The sequence below is a fragment of the Megalobrama amblycephala genome, linkage group LG13, assembly GCF_018812025.1.
Source record: "Megalobrama amblycephala isolate DHTTF-2021 linkage group LG13, ASM1881202v1, whole genome shotgun sequence".
Classification (NCBI taxonomy): Eukaryota; Metazoa; Chordata; class Actinopteri; order Cypriniformes; family Xenocyprididae; genus Megalobrama; species Megalobrama amblycephala.
In genome coordinates, this window is record NC_063056.1 from 34986066 (window position 1) to 35010767 (window position 24702).

Here is a 24702-nt window from a genome sequence, read left to right on the forward strand (position 1 = left end):
AAATTTCAACAGTTTGATGGTTCAGTGGACACATTTGTATAGGCTAATAAAAAACGTTTTTTAGTTAATAGTTTCTTATTGGCCTGGTTAATCAATCTAAAAAATGACACATTATACAGACACTTCATATTTAATGGTATTAGATGATTTGAAAATTGCATTTAATAGATATACTTTCATTTATGTTTCTCCCATCACTACTGTTAACATTTAGCCACAATTACAGAAGTTGTGATAGTCTTTTCTTCCCTGTTGTGACATATTCAGTTGAAACGGCTTCTCAAACAAATGTAGGTCGGGACTTGATTTTGTCCATCTGGAATTGGATCGTTGTGGTTTATTTGCTATAGAGTGCAACATTTGGAATCCGGAAGTAAAAACTCCATTCATTTTCTCCATAGGGAAATTTATTTTGAACTCTAACTTATAATCCTTTAAAGGCCCACTGAAGTGCCTTGGAACACGCAGCATTATTTAATATGCTGACGTAATTTGAACTGAAACAGGAAGACAGGGTGGGTACATATCAAGCAGCTCCTTCCCTTTTTTAAAATAGCCAATAGCATTTAGTTTATATCACAGCACAGCCAGAGCCGTTGAGCTCGGTAAAACCTAAGTTTCATTCTAATCTCGATCCGTTTCTTCTCCTAATCTCCTCTATATTGCTTTACAATATGTGCAAAATTCAGGTCCAAAACGTTTTGTGGTCTCCGCAGACTCGCGGATATGATCCGGTCCGTGCTTTCGTGTCTCTGGACCGGAGCAGACTGCGTACGCTGCAGTTTACGTGACATTATCACGAAACCAGAGTTCAATCGCCTCAACAGAAAGCATATTTACTTAATCATTCCCTATCCCCTATATAGTGCACTATGTGCCATTCACCATGTAGAAAATAGTAAATGTGTGAACAAGTGACCGAATATACCTTTCAGCATTGATGGTGCCTTTCCAGATGTGTAAACTGCCCATGCCACACGCACTCATGTAACCCCATACCATCAGAGATGCAGGTTTCTGAACTGAGCGCTGGTAACAACTTGGGTTGTCCTTGTCCTCTTTAGTCTGGATGACATGGCATCCCAGTTTTCCAAAAAGAACTTCAAATTTTGATTCGTCTGACCACAGAACAGTTTTCCACTTTGCCACAGTTCATTTTAAATGAGCTAGAGAAAACGCCTGCGCTTCTGGATCATGTTTAGATATGGCTTCTTTTTTGACCTATAGAGTTTTAGCCAGCAACGGCGAATGGCACGGCGGATTGTGTTCACCAACAATGTTTTCTGGAAGTATTCCTGAGCCCGTGTTGTGATTTCCATTACAGTAGCATTCCTGTATGTGATGCAGTGCCGTCTAAGGGCCCGAAGATCACGGGCATCCAGTATGGTTTTCCGGCCTTGACCCTTATGCACAGAGATTGTTCCAGATTCTCTGAATCTTTGGATGATATTATGCACTGTAGATGATGATAACTTCAAACTCTTTGCAATTTTTCTCTGAGAAACTCCTTTCTGATATTGCTCCACTATTTTCCGCCGCAGCATTGGGGGAATTGGTGATCCTCTGCCCATCTTGACTTCTGAGAGTCACTGCCACTCTGAGAGGCTCTTTTTAGACCCAATCATGTTGCCAGTTGACCTAATAAGTTGCAAATTGTCACCTGTCCCAACTTTTTTGGAATGTGTAGCTCTCATGAAATCCAAAATGAGCCAATATTTGGCATGACATTTCAAAATGTCTCACTTTCAACATTTGATATGTTATCTATATTCTATGGTGAATAAAATATAAGTTTATGAGATTTGTAAATTATTGCATTCCTTTTTTATTCACAATTTGTACAGTGTCCCAACTTTTTTGGAATCGGGTTTGTGTGTATATATATGAACAGTGAATAACACTGATTATCTCTTCATCACAACAAGGCTCATTGATGCGTGTGGGGAGTGAAGGCTGGCCCATGTGGTCCGATCTGCAGACCGGTCAGGGTGCCCATGCTGACCTGTCCATCGCCAAAAGCACGTAAGCATCAGAACTGGACCACAGAGCAATGGAAGAAGGTGGCCTGGTCTGATGAATCACGTTTTCTTTTATATCACATGGATGGCCGGGTGCATGTGCATCACTTACCTGGAGAACATATGGCACCAGGATGTAATTGGGAAGAAGGCAAGTCAGCGGAAGCAGTGTGATGGGTTCTGCTGGGTCCAGCCATCCATGTGGATGTTACTTTGACAAATACCACCTACCTAAGCATTGTTGCAGATCATGTACACCCTTTCATGAAAATGGTATTCCCTGGTGGCTGCGGCCTCTTTCAGCAGGATAATACGCCCTGCCACAAAGCAAAAATGGTTGGGGAATGTTTTTGAGGAGCACAATTAGTTCCCCAGATCTCAATCCAATCAAGCATCTGTGGGATGTGCTGAACAAACAAGTCCGATCCATGGAGGCCCCACCTCACAACTTACAGGACTTAAAGGATCTGCTGATTACATCTTGGTGCCAGGTACTACAGCACACCTTCAGGGGTCTAGTGGAGTCCATGCCTTTGACGGGTCAGGGCTGTTTTGGCAGCAAAAAGGGGACCAACACAATATTAGAAATGTGGTCATAATGTTATGCCTGATTGGTGTATTTATATATATATATATATATATATATATATATATATATATATATATATATATATATATATATATGCATATTTTTCAATAAACTTAAAATATATTGCTTTTATGCCTATATATAATCATCATTCGTGAGTAGTTTTATATTTCTCCATCGTATTTAAATTGATTATGCAGTTTGCAGTTCTTTTCCTCACTAAAGCTGTTAAATACACCTACCAATAATACAAACATTATTGGCCTGCTCCAGCGTCAGCATCACACACATATGTCGTGCTGCTCATGTGTACAGCTTCGGCCAATACTGAGTCGGCGTTCTGTCGTAGAACACGGAAGCTCTGCACTGTGTTTACTATGTAACAACAGTGTAGAAGACTGACGTGGAAGAAAAGAAATTGTTGAATAAAGTCGTTATTTTTGTGTTGTTTTGTCGCTTCATAACATTAAGGTTGAACCACTGTAGTCACATGGACTGTTTTAACGATGTCTTTAATACCTTTCTGGACCTCAAAAGGTGCAATGACGTTTCTGCCTATGTCTGGTTCAGAAACCCTCGGATTATAAAAAATATCTTAATTTTGTTTTCCGAAGATGAACAAAGGTCTTACAGGTTTGTAACGATACGAGAGTGATTACTTAAAGGTGCTCTAAGCGATCCTGGGTGGAGTAACTTCTTGTTGACGTTCAAAGTGTTGTCAAACAAAACAGAGGCTAGCTAGACCCTCCCTCCTCCGAATCCAGAATGTCGGTGTTTTTCCTCCCACCACCTGCATAAAAACTCCCAGCCGTCTACAGGAGAAACAGAGTACCTCAGGGATGACGTGTTTTTGTAGGCCAACTCGGAAGTTAGCGGCGCACGGGTTCCCTTCATCGAAAGCCTATGCATGTTTCCCATAGACTTTAGGAAAATCGCAAAAAAAAGCTCTGTGTTTAACAAAGGGTTATGACACTTACACGTTTTGTCTATCAAGATAATACATTTGAAGCCTCTAAAGTCGTCAGATATAAAAAGCTAACAGTAGGCTATAAACGGACTACAGCACACCATGGTCAAGGATCAACGTCACCACCACGAAGCTTCCTCAAACTTTATTTATAAAAACAATTTTAAAAACATGCTCGCTGATTATGATGTGCTGTGTATGAATACTTATCCACTTTTTCATGAGAAATGCTGTCCAAATGTCCTGTTTATCATGATTACTTCTAAAGTCCCAGCCAAAGGAAGTAGTCCCCTTTAGCAACTTGTTAGCAACTTGTTAGCCGTTTTTAAGACACAATAAAAGTTTTTAAAAAATCACAAGCGGGTTATAACTTGTGTGTTTTATGTCATAGATCAAAACATGAAAATATTTAGAGGCTTTGTTAACCACAAGGCGATTTAGCAAAAACCAATTCAAAAAACCCATAGACTTTAGGGCGATGAAACCAGAAATCCTAAAATGCGAACTCTCTTCTGGGTTTTGCATACAAAAACAAGTCATCTCTGAGGTACTCTATTGTTTCTCAGGGGGACATAAGGTATTTTTCACCATTTACAGACGATAGTCTGTGATTTTATTGCTGTCCAAATCCAGAATGTCTGTGTTTTTCTCCCACCACCTGCGTAAAAATTCCCAGCGGAAATACCTACTGTTTTTGGACAAACTTATTTGTACAGATGGCTACATGAGAAACAATTACTGTCCGAATAGGGCTTATGTCATGACATAAGGAATGCTCATTCCGGGAGGGGAAGTTATTTTGATTATAAATTATGATGGCACATGAATTACATAATAATAATAATAAAGGTGATGTGCACAGATAAATTATTTATAATAAATAGACTAGGCTACTGCAATATTCCATTTAAAAGAAATTATCAATTTTGATTTCATAGTGACTTTAAACACATAATACCTATAAGTGCACAATAACTTAATTACGTAATGTCGTAATTTTAATTGTAGTAATTACAGTTTTTAATCTCCTCTACATATACCCACAAGCTCCACAATTCCCTGAAAAGTTAATAGTTGTCGGCGGCGGCATCGTTGGAAGCAAGTGAACAAACAGCAACACCTTCTCAGCCAGCATTCTTGACATTCTCCTCTATCGCTCAAAGACATGTTTATCTTTCTCTCTTGCTTCCAAATTACAGGGTAGAGACAGAGAGAGGGAGGAGCTCAGGTGCTCTCAAACAGCTGGCGAGATGAGGGGGGGAGAGAGGTGGATATGAAAATGTTACAAATGAACATCTCTTGAGAGATGAAGGGCAAACGCAGAAACACTAATTATGTTGATGACTGAGTTTGTAAAAGGAGATTCATATTTACACGATCATTGATAAACTGGCGCGGAGCAGCATTGTGGACACAGAGAATGAAACGGCTTCCCAGGGAACATCTGAACACACATAGAGTAAAGCAAACACAGTACAGTAAACAACACAAATCAGCACTCAAACACAAATCACCAGTGGAACATCTCCACTGTCTGCAGTGACACCGACGTGAACAACATGTGTGTTCTTATAATTTTGAAGATATGTGATATATTATGTAACAACCTATTTTCTACTTGTTACATCTTTCCTTAAGGAAAGTAATGGTGCGTTAGAAGTAGATTTTATTTTGATGCAGATCAGCTTCGCGGTCCATTCAAATCTTGATCTTTTCTGCCCTCTGGCGTTCAACTAGAGTCCAAATCAACTTTTTTTGACACTGGTGAATTCAAATTTGCCGGTCTTATCCAGCCATTAACTGTACAATGCTATTTCATTAACGATATATGTTATCCCCATTACTAAGAATGTATTTCCGCTGTATGTCTTTGGCTAAATTCAAAATAGCATAACTTATTTTACCAGAGACGCACACTGGATTGTCATCCATTAAGATACACAGGATAAAAATGTGTAATAAAGGTCGCTGGGTCAGAGCAGCTATTTTTTTACATTTAGCCGTCCTGACTATCAGACTGTAAACGACACAGAGTATTGAAGTTATACATATGTTCTCAATTTTACTGAACCGCTTTATTACCTCACCAGCTCTTTGTAGGGTTTGTTGAAATCTTCCGACTTAACAGTCCCACCTACCGGCCGGAACAGGTACTGTTCAGAGCAGTTGAAACTGCAGCAAGGGCCGGTTGCATAAACCGCTAAGATTAGTAAGTTATTTTTTCTGTTCTTAACTGTTCATAATTTTAAGGCCGTTAAAATAAAAAGATGGCCATCTTTTTCTGTTGCGCGACCTTTCATTTTTATTTTTTTAAAATGGCGAGTCAAGACGTTTAACTTCACCCAGTCTCATCATGGCCAAATGATTTGAGAAATTATTTTTTCCCCCCTATACTACGGAAGTCAATGGGCGCCATCAACAGTTTGGTTAACCATATTCTTCAAAATATATTTTGTGTTTAGCAGAAGAATGTATGCAGGTTTGGAATAACTTCAAATTGATTTTTCCATTCATCCCTTTTTAAGTCACCAAAATCCTAATTGTGAATTTATTTGTCAAAAGACCAGAATATGTCTTAAATCATACCTAATGAACTAAATGAGAAAATATTTCATCCATTATTTAATGAAGCATTTTCCACAAAGCTATAATTGAGTTAATTTATCACCAAGCTCAAAGAAGTTACTGAACAAAGTTTGGGAAACAAAACAGCAACATTTCATATTTCCCTGCACATTCGGGAATGGAATAATGTTAGATTCTTGATGGGGAAGATCAAGACCATTGGTTTTAATATTCTATAAACAAACAACAACAAAAAAAAAAAAAAAAAAAAAAAAAAAAAAACACTTCACTCTCTAGTTTCAACATTTGAAACAAAACATGACCCACCTTCTGCCAAAACAAAAGCAGAGCAAGAACATTCCCCATAGAGTGCATGTACACACCTGTAATAAAATTATGGGATGATTTGGGCAGAACTCTGGCTGCCATCACAAACCAAATGGATTTTATATACAAGGCCACATGATGGCACCGTTACCATGCAGCGGTTTGACTGCTATGCATTCATCCATTAACTGCTCCAAATTCCTCTGCCAAAACTAGCAGAAGGGAAATAAAGACACTTGTCTTAATGAGTATATCAATCAGCATCCTTGCCAGTTACTCAAATCCAGCCTTACTGTTCAGATTCAAGCAACCTGCCTCAAGCACCAGAGACTGAATTAATGCAAAATATGACTCAAAGAAGTGAAAACAAAGAACATCAAGTTAAAATATGGATTGAGGGGAGGAACAATATTTTTTTTACAGAACATTAAGACAATGTCTTTAGAAAGGTTAAAGTACATTGTTTTTAGCTTTTGTCCCTGAAGGAAACGAGCACAAAAACAAAACGAGACAAGACAAAGACAGTGGTTGGTTCTCAAAAAAAGTTTATTTTACACTTCATGATTTCTTGCTTGCAGCAGCAACCTGCAACAGATAATGAAGAAAAAGATCAGGATTAAGAGACATCAGTCTGGTTATTTCCTGCACCCTGTCACACCAAAATCCTTGATAAACTAATCAACAGTAGGGAAACATTCAGGAGCCTTTCAGGTTCTGGACACGTTATTAGCCAGGAGATTAGGAGCAACATTGGGTTCTACACTGACTCTGTTTTTGCTCATGCCACCAATGAGCAGCCAAGCATATCAACAGTGCTCTGGAAAGAGTCAGAGTGCAGAAAACACAGCCAATGCAAGCACAACAAGAAAATCACGTTAACTCATCTGAATTCAGCTCATTAAGGGGATCAGGCAGAATAAAACGCCGCCATACGGCAGCCCAGCGAGCATGAAATTCAATCGGCTTGTTTACTTCCTCCAGCATCGGATTGGCGCACAGCGGTAGCTCGCAGGGAAAGCGGAGGACCAACAGAGGGGCGAAACGCAAGCAAAGGCTTTGTAGGGGATGTGCATGCATCTCCTTTCTGAAGATAGTTCTGTGTCCACATATTAAATCAAAGCTACTGCTGTCAAAACTTAATCGTGAGGCCTTTCAAGTGAAAATAGGTTCACCACATTCAGAACCTGGATCTGCTCTCACTCGTGTTGCTTTTGTGCAGCAACATCATTTAAATTCCTCTGAAATTTTAATTTACAACTAAGGCGAACAGTAATTCATATGCATTCTGAGAACCGCCATCTGTTGTACGCCATCTAACTTCACAAGCCTGACTTGACTAAAATCAATAGCGTCTTAAATGCAATTTTTGAAAGGAGAAAAAAAAAAAAAAAAAAAAAAAAAAATCAATGTTACAAATGCTCAAGTTTACAAATACAGTAATACAATAACACTTACCTGCCCAGCAATTCTGTCCAGGTCTCTGGTCCCCTGAGGGGTCAGTCTACGCCCACTGTGAAAGCAACAATTTAGAATTGGTTGGAAACACTATGAATCTTAACACATTAACAATATAGATCAGGGGTGTCCAAACTACTCCTGGAGGCCCACTGGCCTTCATAGTTTGGCAACAATTTACCTCAACAAAACTGTCTGGGAGTTTCTAGTATGCCTAATGATTAGCTGGGTTCAGGTGTGTTAAATTGGGGTTGGAGCTAAACTCTGCAGGACAACGACCCTCGTTAGGACACTCCTGATATACATCATACATATAGTAGTCAACATTTGAAGTGGATCAAAAAAAACGTTAAAAGTTGGGACAACTTAGTTCTTAGGACAAGAAAAAGGTTTTAGGACAACTTTGATGAAAGGTTTTGATCCACTTCAAATGCTGACTACTGTCATTAAAAACAAGTCTACTCACCCATTTGGGTCTTTCTCCACCATCTTGAGACCCTCAAGGGCCTGGAGCACTTTACGGGCCACGTTCTTAGAACCCACGCTGAAGTGAGAGGGGCACACACCATTCCTCTTACGCCCGCCGTAGATCTTGGTCATAGAGCCCACACCAACACCTCCACGCAGGTACAGGTGACGCACTGTGGAGGCTGAGACAGGACAGAGAGAGTCAGGAGAAGACATTTCTTCAGGGAGTACAAAAGGCAGCAATATGCCAAGAAACGCATCACTTTTTTTTTTCTTTTTTTTTTAAAAAGAAAAGGAAACCACCAAACGCAAATCTATTCAAACTCACTGCAAAAAATGCAGCACACACAGCGTAAAATCTGTAATATCAGTTCCTAACTACTCAAACTCAGCTCTTAAATTTACAGTGTTTCAAGAGGGATGTTTGTTTGTTCCAGAAAGACTCAGTTTCTCAGCACAAACCAGAAACTGCTGACACATTAACAGGAAAGGGTCATCAATAATTGAGCCCAATCCTGACACAATCGCTTGCTTTTACTATCCATTGTTTTCCACCAGATTCTCAGAGTAAACATTTAAAGCCACTAAACTTCGTCATCATTTGAAAAACACTACATTTCTGCTTATAGCACAAGGCATTCAAATGGATCATCGATCACAAAACAGCAAAACAAAGTTTTAACCACACTAATGAGCATACCAGAGGGCAAGCTAAATGCATTTGCTAAAATTTGCATACCAATAAAATGCAAAAGCAATTCAACGCCTTCATTGCTCAAAATGCACATCTTAACCCTCTGGAGTCTGAGGCTGATTTGGGGCCTGGAGAAGTTTTGACATGCCCTGACATTTGTGCTTTTTTCAGTTGTTCATAAACATATTAATGGAAAAAGTGTCATTACACTGTATTCAGCACAAACTAGGCTACAATAATATGTGAGGAACATGTATGTACATGTTTGTGTTTTTGAAGGAATAACATTTATGCGTGGTTATTGAAAAAACAAAAAAACTTAAGTCACTGAAATAAGGCCAAAAAAAGTATAGTAAATCTGTGTTTACAATACTTTAGGGTATTGGAGGTTGTAAACTAGAGTTTTTGCTTCAAAATTATGTAAAAATTATGCTGCCTACTCCTTCATATAAAACAATATATTGATTTAGTTTTTGTAAGAGCGGTCCATCTATCACTGTTTTCCATGTTTAAAGAGTTAGTTCATGGAGTAAATATATAAACCGTGTACACGGCTTTAAAAAAAAAAAAAAAAAAAAAAAAAACGGCGGGTGCAGGTGTTTCGCGCGCTTCACTGGTAATTCCTTTTGTGCTGGGTTAGACCTTTTACATTCTTAAGTAGTTGTGATTCGCTTCTCGCAACGTAACTTGCTCTAAACACACCTCTTAAAAACGCAGAATAATGTAAGTGGATATTTTTCCTTGTAATCTTGCCTTTAACGATTATGAAATCGTGGCACCCGTAATTGTAATCGTGATTAGAAATTTGATTAATTGTGCAGCCCTACATTTATTCATTCATTAATATATTATGATCTGATCTGATCCAGCAAAATGAGTCACAGTGACCCAAATTTCAAAATTAAGATTTTGGAAAGATGAGACAATAAGCTTTAAAATGATATCCTAGTCAAAGTCATACCTTGAATGGTTTTAAAGAGATACCCATTTGAATTATGGTCATCTGCCCTCTTTTTCCAATTGAAAACCTGAGAAAATCGCTTTTAAAGTTTTTTGCCCATTTTTTTGTTGATATCTTTCAAAATCCATTGCATTTAAAAGGGATAAACTATTTATTTTACAGCTTAATTTGACCAAAGACATTTTTATATATATAAATGCTATTAAACCAGGCTGAAGCTCAAATTATTTTAAAGTATTTATTTGAATTAATATTTTATAAGGCACTTTTACAAAGATTTACTAAAGGGGGTGTGTGTGCGAGAGAGAGAGAGAGAGAGAGAGAGCAAATAATGCTAGCCTATGCAATCATATCTTTGTGTAGGCTACTTGACAATAACAGTGTAAAGCTCAGCGCCACAACACGTCTTAAAATTCGAACGCATTGTTTTCTGGGCGCCGCAGACAGGTGCCGAGTGTCGCCGCTGGTGTGCGTACACTCATAGAAAACAATGCGTTCGAATTTTAAAGATGTGGCGCGGCGCTGAGCTTCGCGTCCGGTGTGCGAGCCCCTTAAATTCAAAACGGAGATACCAGCGCGCGCTAGTCTGACAGGAGGATGGCTGGACCAATCGCGTGCCTGTCAGTCGAAAAGGGGCTTCCCATTGATAAAAATCAGCGTTTATGTCAGTGTGTTTACATTTCTAAGCTTTTTGATTGGTTCTATACAACATGTAACACCATATTTGGAGAGCAGAGATAGTGACGTTTCAGGGGATACCGGGAAATGCTCATAAGTGACCAGAGGAGTTGAGAAGTTCATTTCCAGCGAATTTACTAAACCAATGTCAAATTTAATAGCCATTTAAATACCTTTACTCAATTATCTGGACTACAAAACTTTGGGAGATTATTTTTGAAAGTCTGTTCTTTGAAATTAGCTTAAAAAAAAAAAAAAAAAATCGATTTTTTCATTGTTTTTCCACATTATCGGCCAATATCTTAAAATAGAACATTGCGACTTCCGACTCATTTCGCCAGAGCAGGTCACGTGTGTGTGTGTGTGTGTGTGTGTGTGTGTGTGTGTGTGTGTGTGTGTGTGTGTGTGTGTGTGTGTGTGTGTGTGTATATATATATATATATATATATATATATATATATATATATATATATATATATATATATATATATATATATATATATATATATATATATATATATATATATATATATATATATATATATATTATATATATGTGTGTGTGTGTGTATGTGTGTATGTATGTGTGTGTGTGTATATATATATATATATATATATATATATATATATATATATATATATATATATATATATATATATATATATATATATATATATATATATATATATATATATATATATATATATATATATATATATACACATACACACACACACACACATATATATAACTAAGAAACACTTTCCACTGTATTTAAATGAGTTCATATGTAACATTTCTCAGTGTTCCATACCATATTAGTGCATATTGAAATGATCAAGAACCATGAACCTTTATTGGTATTGACCAAACAAGTTCATTATTGCCAATACAGACACTTGTATTAAATCTTAAATCTTATCTACTGTAAACCCATTCAAAACAATTTACAATTTTGTGCAACAAAACTGGGACCATGTCATAATGTTCAGTATAGAATAATTCAATATAAAATTTATATTGTCACATTTAACTGGCTTTAACACATTTAACGCAAATAATTACACCACTTTTAAAGACAAAAATATATTCCACATGCCTAGCAGAAAGCCTAAAGGGTTAGTATACCCAAAAATTAAATTTCTGTCATCAAGTACTCTCCCTCTTGTCATCCCAAACCCATATGACCTTCGATCATCTTCGGAACACAAATTAAGATAGGATAAAATCCGAGGGTTCCTGAACCACACATAGGCAACAACGTCATTGCACATTTTGAAGTCAAGAAAGGTTGAAATACTTGTTAAAATAGTCCATGTGACTACAGTGATTCAACCTTAATGTTATGACAAGAATATTTTTTTGTGCACAAAAACAAAAAATAACCACTTTACTCAATTTCTTCTCTCCTACGCTGTTGACAGTGAATGCAGTGCAGGGTTCTACATCAGAACAGGGACTAATTTTTGTCTCCTGTGTCAGCATCACACACATGCGCCTTGCTGCTCACATGTACAGTGTTGGCCAATACTGAGCCAGTGTTCGGACGTAGAACCATGAAGCGCTGTCTTTACCATGAAACCATGTCTTTACTACCTTTCTGGACCTCAAAGGGTGCAATGACGTTGCTGCCTATGTGTGGTTCAGAAACCATCAGATCATTTAATCAAAAATATCTTAATTTGTGTTCCCGAAGATGAATGAAGGTCTTACGGGTTTGGGATGACATGATGGTGAATACTTAATGACAGAAATTTCATTTTTGGATGAAGTAACCCTTGTGGTACATGGCTTAAGTTAACTAATGCACAGCCATCATCCTTGTTCTCCATTATTTGAGGTTCAAGCAACCTTTTGAACTCTATGCATGTCCATGAGCTCTTGTAAAAGTAATGGCACACTCACCAGCTCTGATGTAGAACCAGTTCTCATCGCAGGGAGCCAGCTCTTTATGCTTGGCCAGCTTGACAATGTCAACCCAGTCCGGCACCTTCAGCTTCCCCGACCTGTCAAAACACCAGGCTACAAAATGAACTACAGCATAAACCAAAAAAAAAAAAAAACGTCTAAAACATAACGGCAGGGATATGAATACAATCAACACTGAACAGTTGAACTGACTTCTTGAGGAAAGCTGCCAGCGCGCGGACAAACTCCTGCTGGTTGACGTCTTTCACTGTTACACCACCGCCTGGCATCTGAAAATGATAATCAATATTACATTTAAGTCAAATATAGGCCTATTTTACAGTTTTCTTTAACAAGAGCAAGTCACATGTAAAACGTTTAGCTAACACGAATATAAGTTACATATTTATGAAAGCCTAAGGACAGTGTTGTTTATTACAGACACAGAACAACCCTTATTAATAAAAGCCTAAATATAATAGTAAGCGCAAGTGTTCGGTTTTGTGGGTGGTTGGCTGTTAGAAACAGCGTGTTAGCAATACGGCTAACGACCACGTTTATACCGAGGCGAAAGAAAATGTACACAAACAAGACTTGCAAATAACAAATGATAAGTTCGGTGTTTTAAACCATGCAACGACTATTTGTTTTCACTATTAATTCACGGCTTTTTTATCGCAGTAAAGTAAAGTGATACATGTTGAGTGACCAGGCCTCAATGCTAGTGCATGGGCGCAGCCATTGGAACACCGGGCGATCTTAGCATGCGATCTAATTTCATTTTTCAAAAACACTACGCGGTTCATTTCTGCGTCATTTCATTGATTGTCCGGTGTTAATATGATTACTGCTACATAACAAGGTGGATGTAGGAGCAAACTAGTGTCCAAAAAATGCTTAAAAGCCACTTTATAACCTAGAAAGATACGGAGTATGATTTACCTTGCTTGTGGACAGCAAAAGGAAGAGGGACGTGCAGGGTTTCCTAGGCGTGTTAACAGGGGCGAATCGCGGTTGTTATCGCGAGATTTGAGTATGGCGCAGCGAGTGAGGTCGTCTATTCAACTTCACCATATGTGCAAATTTGGGGGTCTACTAGTAACAATGTTTTGTAAACAAAAACAATTACTTATATCTAAATATTACAGTTTAGTTCAATTTAGTATAATATGGGTTCACTGGGCACACATAAATAAATTTAAGTGTTTAAAAACGTTTGGTTTCCATTTCCACCTATACAAAGTAACCTTAAATTTGAGACAAATGACTAAAACAAATGTTCTATAACGGGGGGTGGGAGGGCAGTTATGTGACATGCAATCAGAAAGTTGAGCTCTTTTCCTAATTAAACCTTAAAGAAAAAAATATATTTAGTCTGTTTTTACCATCTCAACAAACTAATGAAGGGAGTAAAATTCGTCACGGTCCACAAATTTTATGTAATATTTCTGTTCTTGAATCTGTTATTGCTAAATCTCTCTGCATTAATACGCAGACACATGCACACTGCAAAGCTTTGGAAGTGCTAGTGATTATGACCTTAGCAACATCGAATACATGGATGGCAAATTAACAAATGTGACTTTTCAGCTATTTTTGAATAAGCTAACTTGAGTAGAAGTAGTGTATTAGGTATTTAGAGTGGGTTTTCGTTGTCAAAATACATGTGAATGAATGCAAGTTATGTCTTTTGCAGCTGTTTGTAAATTAACTGTGACTTTCTTTGACATTTCAGGTAGTGAGTGCTGAACATTACCTTTGATTTTCAACAGACCAAGGTTGTTTATTATGTGTATGTTTTTACACATTTCATGCGGTGAAATAGAAGCTAACATACGCTCTTAAAAATAAAGCTTTCAAAAAGGGGTTTTCACAGCGATGCCATAACAGAAGTGCAAAGGCAGTAAAAATATCTTACAATGAAAATGACCAAGTTACAAGGTTCCAATTCCAATATGACTTGAACAGTATAGTATTTCACTGGTACTGAATGTAGACTCAAAGATCCACTAGTCCTTAAGAGACATGCCAGTGAAAAAAACAAGAAACAGTTGATTTACGATGAGAGCAATCACGTTTATTTTCTAAAGTCAAAATAAACTTGAACACCTCAAAATTTCAATAAATCAAGATCACAACAGACTCTTAAACATCTACAAACACTCAAGGCTCAGTTAAGCTCAAGTGCTCACAAAGGGAATAAGTAAACCAATATCCTTCAAAAAGGTCTCCTCAATATAGCAGATAAGATGTATATGGTTTTGGCCTCATCACTGGCTGCAAGCATGTCCTCATCTCATATGAAACATCTGTGATTCAGCAACTGTTAATGCACTTGCATTCACGTAAAGTAGCCTTGTTGACAAGTTTGGGTGAATACCGGCAAAAAATGCATAAGATATAGTACCTTTAATGCGCTGTAGATGGTGATATCACTTCTTTTCACCTCAAGCCATCCTGGGAGTATATGACTTTCTTCTTTCTGGTGAACACAGTCGGAGAAATATTAATAAATATCCTGACACATCTGAGCTTTATAATGGCAGTGAGTGAGGATCAATGAGTACGAGCTGAAGAAAGTGCTTTCATCCACATCCATCCATCATAAACATGTACTCAACACGGCTCTGGGGGGTTAATAAAGACCTTCTAAAGCAAAGCAATGCATTTGTGTTAAAAAAAAATAAAAAAAATCCATATTTAACAAGTAATGAAGTAAAATATCTAGCTTCCGCCAGACCACCTTCCTGGCGTCGCGTCAGTTAAGCTTTTTCCATAAGTTGAATAGGGAAGGCGTAGTGCAAATATTTTGTGTTTTGAAATCGGCCATCACTATATAAGTAGTTATTTAATTTTTTTGGCGCACCAAAAATATTCTCGTCGCTTTATAATATTAATATTGAACCACATGAACTGATTTAAATATGTTTTTAGTACCTTTATGGTTCTTAAGAGAGGAAATGTCATTGCTCCCTATGAAGGCCTCACGGATTCCATTTTTGGGTGAACTAACCCTTTAAATACAGATTTTTTTTATTTTTTTTTTTACACAAACGCATCGCTTCGCTTCAGAAGGCCTTTATTAACCCCCTGGAGCCATGTGAAGTATGTTTATGATGGATGGATGTGGATGGAGACACTTTCTTCAGCTCATACTCATTGATCCCGCTCACTGCCATTATAAAGATCGGATACATCAGGATATTTATTAATATTTCTCTGATTGTGTTCATCAGAAAGAAGAAAGTCATATATACAGTCGTGCTCAAACTTATTCATACCCTTGGTAAATATGACCAAAGAAGGCTGTGAAAATATATCTGCATCGTTAATACTTTTGATCTTTTATTTAAAAAAAAATCTACAAAAATCCAACCTTTCATTGGAGAATATCATTTTAAATGGGGGGAAAATCTCATTATGAAATAAATGTTTTTCTCTAATACACGTTGCTCACAATTAATCATACCCTTTTATTCAATACTTTTTGCAACCTCCTTTTCCCAAGATAACAGCTCTGAGTCATCTTCTATAATGCCTGATGAGTTTGGAGAACACCTGACAAGAGATCAGAGACAATTCCTTCATGCAGAATCTCTCCAGATCCTTCAGATTCCCCAGCTCCATGTTGGTGCTTCTTCTGACTCTTCATCTCACATTTGAAAACTAACTGACACTACTGGAACTTCAAACGAGATGGATTCAATGGTCAGATGAAACAAAAAATTAGCTTTTTTAGCAGATGGGTTTGGTGCACACAGGGGAAAAAAGTACACCATGTGTACAATGAAATATACTGCTGTATCTTTAATGTTGTGGGCCTATTTTTCTGCCGGAGGTCCTGGACATCTTGTTCAGATACATGGCATCTTTCTATCAAATACCAACAGATAAAAATTCAAAACCTGACTGTCCCTGTTAGAAGTCATATAATGGGCTGTGGTTGGATCTTCCATCAGGACAATGATCCAAAACAAACATCAAAATCAACACAAAAATGGGTCACTGAACACAAAACAAAGCTTCTGCCATGGCCGTCCCAGTCCCCTGACCTGAACCCTAAAGAAAATGAGTGGAGTGAACTGAAGAAGCACCAACATGGAGCTGGAATCTGAAGGATCTGGAGAGATTCTGCATGAAGGAATGGTCTCTGATCTCTTCTCAGGTGTTCTCCAAACTCATTATAGAAGACGACTCAGAGCTGTTCTCTTGAGAAAAGGAGGTTGCAAAAAGTATTAAATAAAAGGGTATGATTAATTTTGAGCAGTGTGTTTTAGAGAAAAACATTTATTTCATAATGAGATTTTCCTCCCATTTAAAATGATTATTCTCCAATGAAAGGTTGGATTTTTGTAGATTTTTAAAATAAAAGATCAAAATGATTAACGATGCAGATTTATTTTCACAGCCTTCTTTGGTCATATTTACCAGGGTATGTATAATTTTGAGCACGACTGTACCTAGGAGGGTGAGTAAAGCTTGGGGTCATATTCATTTGAAAGTGAACTAATCCTACAGTAACTAATTACATTTACTCAAATACTTTACACCACTTATAGAAGAATCATTTTGGGGTCCCCCGAAGAACCTTTCAGTGAACAGTTCTTAAAAGAACTTTTTTATTCTAGATTTTAAGTAGAAGAACTTTTTGTGCAAAGTTCCATGGATGAAAAAAAAAAAAAGCTTTTATTTTAAAGCGTATATGACTTTCACAGGCCTTCTGCAATGTAGGTCTATCAGCTGCTGCCTGCATGCAGCTAGGGTCTTGATCAATCCAAAGTATGCCCATCACCGCATCCGTCCATCACTCTAGACCAGGGGTGTCCAATCCTGCTCCTGGAGGGTCGACGTCCTGCAGAGTTTAGCTCCAATACACCTGCCTGGAAGTTCTAGTGAGTCTGAAGACCTTGATTAGCTTCAGTGTAATTAGGGTTGAAGTAAACTTTAGAGGACATTGGCCCTCTAGGAAGCCCTTGTGTTGAAGGTCACTTTGAACCACATTTGATATTTAAACTGCTTGAAACACAGGTTAAACTATTTATTTCTCATTCAAATTTTGTGACTTTTTATTGAATGTGCATGTAAACTTTTGACACGTCTGGTTTCCATGCAAAACCCCCTTTGGTTTCCATGCAATTTGCCAAAAATAAACCCTTTGAAAAACAGCAAAGAGTCAAAACATAAAACCTTTACTGTATCTTGTCAAAAACTTAAATATCAATTAATACAAAAAGCATTTGACTTATGTTAACTCGAGATTCAAGGATAATTCTTCAGATTTGAGTCTGTCAAAAAACAAAAATCTAGTTTTTGGATCTTAATTAGTCTGATGAGATGCTGAAAATAAGTGTGAGAAGCATTTTAACCTCACCAAGGTTTGAGATCCAGACATACCAAAATACAGAAGTAAATAGCAATAAATGCTGTTTACACTAATTACAAATTTATTTACACAACGGGAGGGCTTGAATACTTTCCTAACCTTAAGACTGTCTTGTGAAGGTCAATAGGAATCTTATGTATTAGTACAGTCTGTGTGGTTTTTTTTTTCTTTTCTTTTTTCCCTTAAAGAAAGCAACGATGCAGCCTTATTGAACCGTGGAAGAAATCTATCATTTCATACCCTGCTGAGAACTGAATTAGTTCGTGTGCATCGACACCTAAACTCCCAAACAGATAAGCCCTTCCTTTCCCCTTCATTCTTCTTTCTACCCAATCATTCCTGCCATATCTGTTTACTTTAGAGATAGAGTCCTGGCGTGCGCAAATCGGTGATGGTGTGTGTCAGTCCCAGACTGTGCATTTCTAAGTGTGTATATGTGAGCTGGGGTCTTTATGTGTTCCTGAATGAGATTGATGTTTATTTATGGTGGCGATGCTGCCCTTTGTACTGGCCAAATGGAATGGGCAGTTCTCCTCACACACTTGAATGGATTGATAAGCCTGCGCACACTGTATTGAGTTGTGGTAAAAATGGTTTATGGTTATGCATTCACTCTGTCCATAAGCACATTTCAAAAGCACGGAGCGTGTGAGAGGAATTAGCATTGGGTGACAGACAAAAATCCCAGAGCTGACAGATTCATATGCCCCATTTATCTTCGCGTCCAATTACGGTAGGCCTAATTTCAACAGCTTGTTTCTCTCACCTTTTTATTCAATTGTAAACGTGTTGGTTTATTAATTAACACGTTTCTTGTTCCTTTCGCCATTGGAGAACCGTGAATCCGCGAGTATTTGTTGCATCGCTGGGCTCTAGTTGATTAGCAGGAGAAATTAATTGTGCATAGAGTGAAGTGCAGAAGCATTACAATGAGAACGGCACAATGAGACGACTTCTAACTTTTACACCATTAATTATTTCAGCTAATCAATTTGTTTGAGTGGGGGAAACAATGAAAGAAGAGCAAACCCAGCGGCCCAGCCCGCGCGTGTGAGCAGCACTGGATTAAGAGATTGTTCATTACTACGAAACACTCGCAGTCATTCTCCGACTGATTACTGTCAGCGGCTGTTGAAAAGGTCAAACTCATTATGATAAAAAAGACAGGTGGCATATTCAAGCGTTTCGGGGGATATTTTAACAGCTATTTTTTAACGCAAATATGCATTTCCCTTTGTCTGAGCACAAAATGAAATAACCTGTCTGTCAGAGCAGCGAGGCAACGTGAATGGGTTGTCACAGGGGCTGTATAGCTGCGCGTGACTCCTCTGTAGTTTGTGATCACATCCGCTGTCTGGATGCAGTCACAACAATCTACGCTAACCTTTTCAATTGTGTGTAAACTACGAATGCCATGAGGAATATATCTTTTTTTTTTTGTCATTTACTGCCTTCCTGTATGCAGCTCGTTTAAACGCATATGTGAGCCAAAGCATTTTTAATTCTATAAAACTACTTTTGTCATAGAAAACTAAGCTAAGACTTCCACATATGGACAGTCTCTGCAAGTAAACAATGTTATGCACTTATACTCTAAAAAAGTGATAGTTCACCCAAGTGATAGTTCATCCAAGTGATAGTTCATCCTCAAGTTCCAAACCTGTATAATTTTCTTTGTTCTGCTGAACACAAAGGATGATATTTGGAAGAATGTCAGTAACCAAACTGATCTCGTCCCCCATTGACTGCCACAGTATTTTTATTTCCTACTATTGTAGTCAATGGGCTTGGTTAGAAACATTCTTCCAAATATCTTCCTTTGTGTTCAGCAGAACAAAGAAATTTATACAGGGTTGGAACAACTTGAGGGTGAGTTAATGACAGAATTTTCAATTTTGGGTGAACTATCCCTTTCAAAACAACCCAAGTTGGGTTAAAAATGGACAAACCCAGCAATTGGGTTGTTTTAACCTAGCGGTTGGGTTAAATGTTTGCCCAACATGCTGGGTAGTTTTATTTAACTCAAATATTGTTTAAAACTACTATATTGCTGAAGTATGTTGGAAATGTATTAATTTGTTTAATAAATGAACAATTATTAATACATTTAATGATGAATACACTCTAAAAAATGCTGGGATTGGGTTGTTTTCACCCAGCCATTTTTTTCAACCAATTTTGGATTTATTTTTTTAGCCAGCAATATAGTAATATAGTAAAAGGCATGTTTTTGCTCACCCCCAAATAAGGGCAAATTTTTGGGGTATTTTAAGCTGAAACTTGACCAGACGAGAGACTTATATTACATCTTGTGAAAGAGGGCATAATAGGTGCCCTTTAACCCAACCTGCTGGGTTTGTCCATATTTAACCCAACTTGGGTTGTTTTAACCCAGCTTTTTTTTAGAGTGTAATTAAATAATAAACATTTATTAAATTGCTTATTAATAAAAGTTAACCTTTTGATTATTATTGTTGCCTCTAGTATTTATGTGTCTGATTTTCAGTTTCAGGTTCATTTTAAGCCAGCCATATAGTAATTTTAAACAACAGTTGGGTTAAAGCTGCAGTCCGCAACTTTTTTTTGGTTAAAAATGATCCAAAATCAACTTTTGAACAAGTACATAACCAGCCAGTGTTCAAAACTATCTAATTATCTTGTCTCGATCACAACAGTAAGCTTGTAATAATGTTTTATAATAAGAGCGACATGGCGGATTTCCGCGGGAAATTTGTGCATGCAGCAGTTCCTCTGTGCGTCATTACGTCACGTCCGTAAACAAAGGAAGGAGTCCCGTCCAGAGGCTAGTCAGTTATATCATGTGAAGATACTGCCGCCGGTAGTGGCACATTTATAGCCTTTTCTCACAGCAGCTGAAATAATTAAACTAATAATTTTGATGGCGGATTGTAATCCAGAAAGATCCAAATGACAATCATCAGTGACAACTGGAGATTCACCCATAGCCAAAAAGCAAAAGACTTTGAACTGCGGAGTGGCTAACGTTACAGAAATTGAAATCTATAGGTAACGCTAATACACACTAAATACACAGTCACGCAATGCTGATGTTGTTAACAATAACAATTTGAGAACAATATAACAGTAATAATAATTTGCACGGTTTGGCATGATCCGAGCTAAGCGATCGTTAGATTTAATCATCATTGGCAGCGCGATTTATTGTAGGCTAATGCTTTTTTCCTCAGTTGGTCAAAACAAAAGTGGCAGACATGTTACTTACTTGTTCAGATGATATTTTCCAGTGAAAATTCTTATATTGGTCATACTTTCAAGATGTAGAATCTGTGATTCTGAAGTTCAGTATCCACCGGTGCGGTGACTGACAGCAAGCATTAGATTAATCCGCGCTGACTAGCTGTGCCGAGGCACAACGCACGTACAGATAACTGTTCCGCATATGACTGCAATCGCATTCATACATACGCGTTTCAAACAGAGATGGCGACAAAGAGGAAAAATTGTGGACAGCAGCTTTAAATAAAACTATGTTGGGCAAACATTTAACCCAATCACTGGGTTTGACCATTTTCAACCCAACTTGGGTTGTTTTTAACCCTGCATTTTTTAGAGTGTACATATAGCCGACAATTACATTACAGACAATCAGCGCATTTACCATTGTAAGACCATGTTTATTGAATAGCCTACCATAGTCAACAAATACGGGTCATGCACAACCCACAAACATAAAATGATACAAATTCTACAATATGAATTTAATTATTATTATTGATTTATTTAAATGTTGATACGGTTGATTATAACAATTATTATTACCATTAATTTACATCACAATATTTAAATGATCATGTTTTTATATTAATAATGTATTATTTATTATAATAAATATTCAATATTTATAATAATAATAGTATGATTGTAATAAATCCAACTAAATGTGAAAATAGTCTATTTGGATTTTCCTGGAGTGCAAGATGACACATACAAATTATAGCTCAAAAATTACAATGGCAGGTCATTTTTATGTTTTGGTGTTAACACCACCTAGGGTGTGGACAAGGAGGGATGACCAGAACTTTTTCCTAGTCTGGGCCCCTCCAACAATTTATAAGAGTAGCAGCAGCAGCAAGGACCAATCATGCTGTTGATATCATGATCAAAATGACATTTATATTCATTTGGCATACGCTTTTATCCAATTAATTTGTATTGAATTCTTATATATTTAATTCTTTAATTAATTATCATCATCATCTCCCTTTCTCTCATAGGGGTCATGTATGTTATGTGGCTATATTCCTTGATTCAGTGTGTAATAGCAGTGCTGGTGATGGGAGTGAGTGTGCGGTTGTGCTTGGCTGCTGGTTCTGCTGCAGCTGGGGCAGGAACTAGAAAGTGGAGCACATCTGCATGCCTGAAACTTTGCCTCGGCTTGGTTGGGTCAGTGGGCAGTATTGTGGTCGCTCCTGTGTCTGTGCTATTAAACCTGAGGAGTTCCCAGTGCCTGTACACCTGTATCGCCATGGTCTCCTGCCCCCTACTGGTCAGGCAGTTCACTGTGTGCCTTCTGCTTCTACTCACCCTTAACACACACCTGCAGTGCCGCCTGGGGAACAGGTGAGCGTGAACATCCCGACCTTGTTTTGCAGTGTTTGTGAATAAGACGTTCAGCAAGCTCTCAGCTATTTTTATTCTTGCATTGAGAATATGTGAAATAACATTAAAGACTCAGTTTGTGCTGACTATAAAATCAGAGTATTAAAATGTGCTGAATATGCTTAATAGTAAAAATTCAGGACGGAACTTATGTTTCTTTCAGATATGCAGGCTTAGTGACTCGCAGGCGGGTTTTGTGCTCGGTGCTGCTCTGCTGGGTCATTTCGGTGATCACCGCCTTCGGCCAGTTCATCATTTCCAACTCTTCTGATGCTTGGGGAATTTCTGAGAACGACGATACAGCTGGACTCGGGATGGATGAATGGCCTGAAGAAAATTACACCACCCCCGCCCTCCCTCCCAAACGGCCCTACCCCCAGGATCGCTCTGTAATCGGCCAATTCTTGCCTTATGGAGGTTTTCTATCCAAGTTTCTGGTGGAGGACAAGGAGAACTTTACTTATGCAGAGATCCACGGCAGCCACTGGGGCGTCTGTGCCACCGACACCGTGCTCAGTCCGGTGTTCCTTGTGTATGTTTACGCTATCACCGTGTTTGTTATTCCCCTGTTGGTTCTGTTGGCCGTGTATCTGGACTTGATGTGCTTCATGCCACAGCAGGTTCCTGCGAGCTCCTCATTTTCTCAGAAACAAAGCTCAGTGTGGTCTCGCTCCTTGGCTCTTTCCGTTTCTCTCCTGGTAATGCTTTGCCTGCCCCTGCACATCACCCACGCTTTGTTACTCTTCGCCCCGAGTGCCACTAGACCCGACTGGACCTCTCTGACAGCCTCTGTTCTTTTCCAGACGTATAGCGTAGTGCCCCCACTCCTCTTCACCAACACCTCTCAGCAGCCAGGCATGGAGTGCTCCTTGTTATCCGTACCCAACCTGACCTCAAGGGTTATCACCTCTCGAGTCAAATCTGTGGGGAGTGCTTTCAGTTCAGTGGAAGATTACGGTCACCCTGGGCCAACACCGAAAGGCAAAGGACCTCCAGGGATATGAAGAGGGCACTGAAAGTTATCTGTAGAGTCCTTGCATGGGTAATGTGTAATTATATTCAGCAGCTGAGTAAAACTAATCCAATATTAGCTAATGCCAGGCTTTATTTGTATTAGGGTCGGTCCAGATGGAATTAAGAAGGAATTAAGAAGTGTATTACTGCTCAACTATATTGTTCATACTTTGTGTTATTTGAGATCTAAAACATAAGTATTAATGGACTTTTCATATTTTTCTGGCCCCCTTAAATTATTGTAGACCTATGCCACGTTTCTCCTTTGTAGTCATTAGTTACATTTAAAGGGGCACATTTTTTTCTGTTCACAATGAATTCATTCCGGTTCCAAACTCTGTTATTCATTTCTGCTATTTAAAACTTCAGGATAGATAGTGAGATCTACATATTCCGTGTCTTATATACTGTGACGAATAGATTTAAACCATCAGTTTTGTTCACCACAAATGTAAACTGCATCTTACCTCTTTGATTCCTTCAGAAAAAATGAGCCTCTTCTGTGGGAGATTCTCAAGGACATTTGTACATATTGCTGACATTTAATCACATAAATGACATTTTAAAATTAAAACAGGAAAATCTGCAAAAAGGTTACAGTTTTCCAGCAAATTTTCATTTGTGCAACATAATGATCAAAGGTAAAAACATTTTTGATGTTGTTCTTTTCAAAATCCACTTGGCTCAAAAATTTACATAGTATAGTACAGAACGTCAGGAAACAAACTGATGAGTGTTTACATGTCTAGGCTAATATTATCAAAGTTTTACACCAGCCATTTCAATCCAAATTAAATTTAAATCGGATTTGGTCAGTTTATTTTAATTGCCGTGATTACATGAGATATTTTTATATGGACTTGGCTAAATGAGTGACTAAAATTAGCAAAATACTGTACCAAACCTGACTAAAATGTCATCTCACATTCTGTTTATGGACTTGCAAATTTGACAAAGTCAATCAAGACTTGTTCAAATATCAAAACACATTTATTTGTATCCTTGGTTTTGTTTTTATGATTAGGGCCCCAAT

General features: G+C 37.9%; 2 protein-coding genes across 2 annotated transcripts; one reads left to right on the forward strand and one right to left on the reverse strand.

The window, feature by feature from the left end:
- Window positions 1-6994: 6994 nt before the first annotated feature.
- rps19 (ribosomal protein S19) lies at window positions 6995-13650 on the reverse strand. Its single transcript, XM_048153622.1, has 6 exons — window positions 13574-13650; window positions 12845-12921; window positions 12629-12729; window positions 8388-8571; window positions 7922-7976; window positions 6995-7051 (listed from the first exon to the last, which is right to left on the reverse strand). The coding sequence occupies exons 2-6, from the start codon at window positions 12919-12921 to the stop codon at window positions 7025-7027; spliced, it is 444 nt and encodes a 147-aa protein (XP_048009579.1). The 5' UTR covers window positions 13574-13650; the 3' UTR covers window positions 6995-7024.
- An 8377-nt stretch (window positions 13651-22027) lies between these two features.
- Window positions 22028-23719, forward strand: LOC125244184. The gene is made up of 2 exons (XM_048154221.1): window positions 22028-22616; window positions 22819-23719. The coding sequence occupies exons 1-2, from the start codon at window positions 22276-22278 to the stop codon at window positions 23657-23659; spliced, it is 1182 nt and encodes a 393-aa protein (XP_048010178.1). The 5' UTR covers window positions 22028-22275; the 3' UTR covers window positions 23660-23719.
- Window positions 23720-24702: the final 983 nt, after the last annotated feature.

Bases quoted from the DNA above. Each gene is read 5' to 3' on its own strand.
- rps19 (XM_048153622.1), bottom strand. From the start codon at position 12,921: ATGCCAGGCGGTGGTGTAACAGTGAAAGACGTCAACCAGCAGGAGTTT. The intron at 12,730-12,844 runs GTCAGTTCAACT...GTGTTTTGACAG, and splicing joins CTGGCAGCTTTCCTCAAGAA to GTCGGGGAAGCTGAAGGTGC. The intron at 7,977-8,387 runs GTGAGTAGACTT...TTGCTTTCACAG, and splicing joins GTGGAGAAAGACCCAAATGG to TGGGCGTAGACTGACCCCTC.
- LOC125244184 (XM_048154221.1), top strand. From the start codon at position 22,276: ATGTATGTTATGTGGCTATATTCCTTGATTCAGTGTGTAATAGCAGTG. The intron at 22,617-22,818 runs GTGAGCGTGAAC...TGTTTCTTTCAG, and splicing joins CAGTGCCGCCTGGGGAACAG to ATATGCAGGCTTAGTGACTC.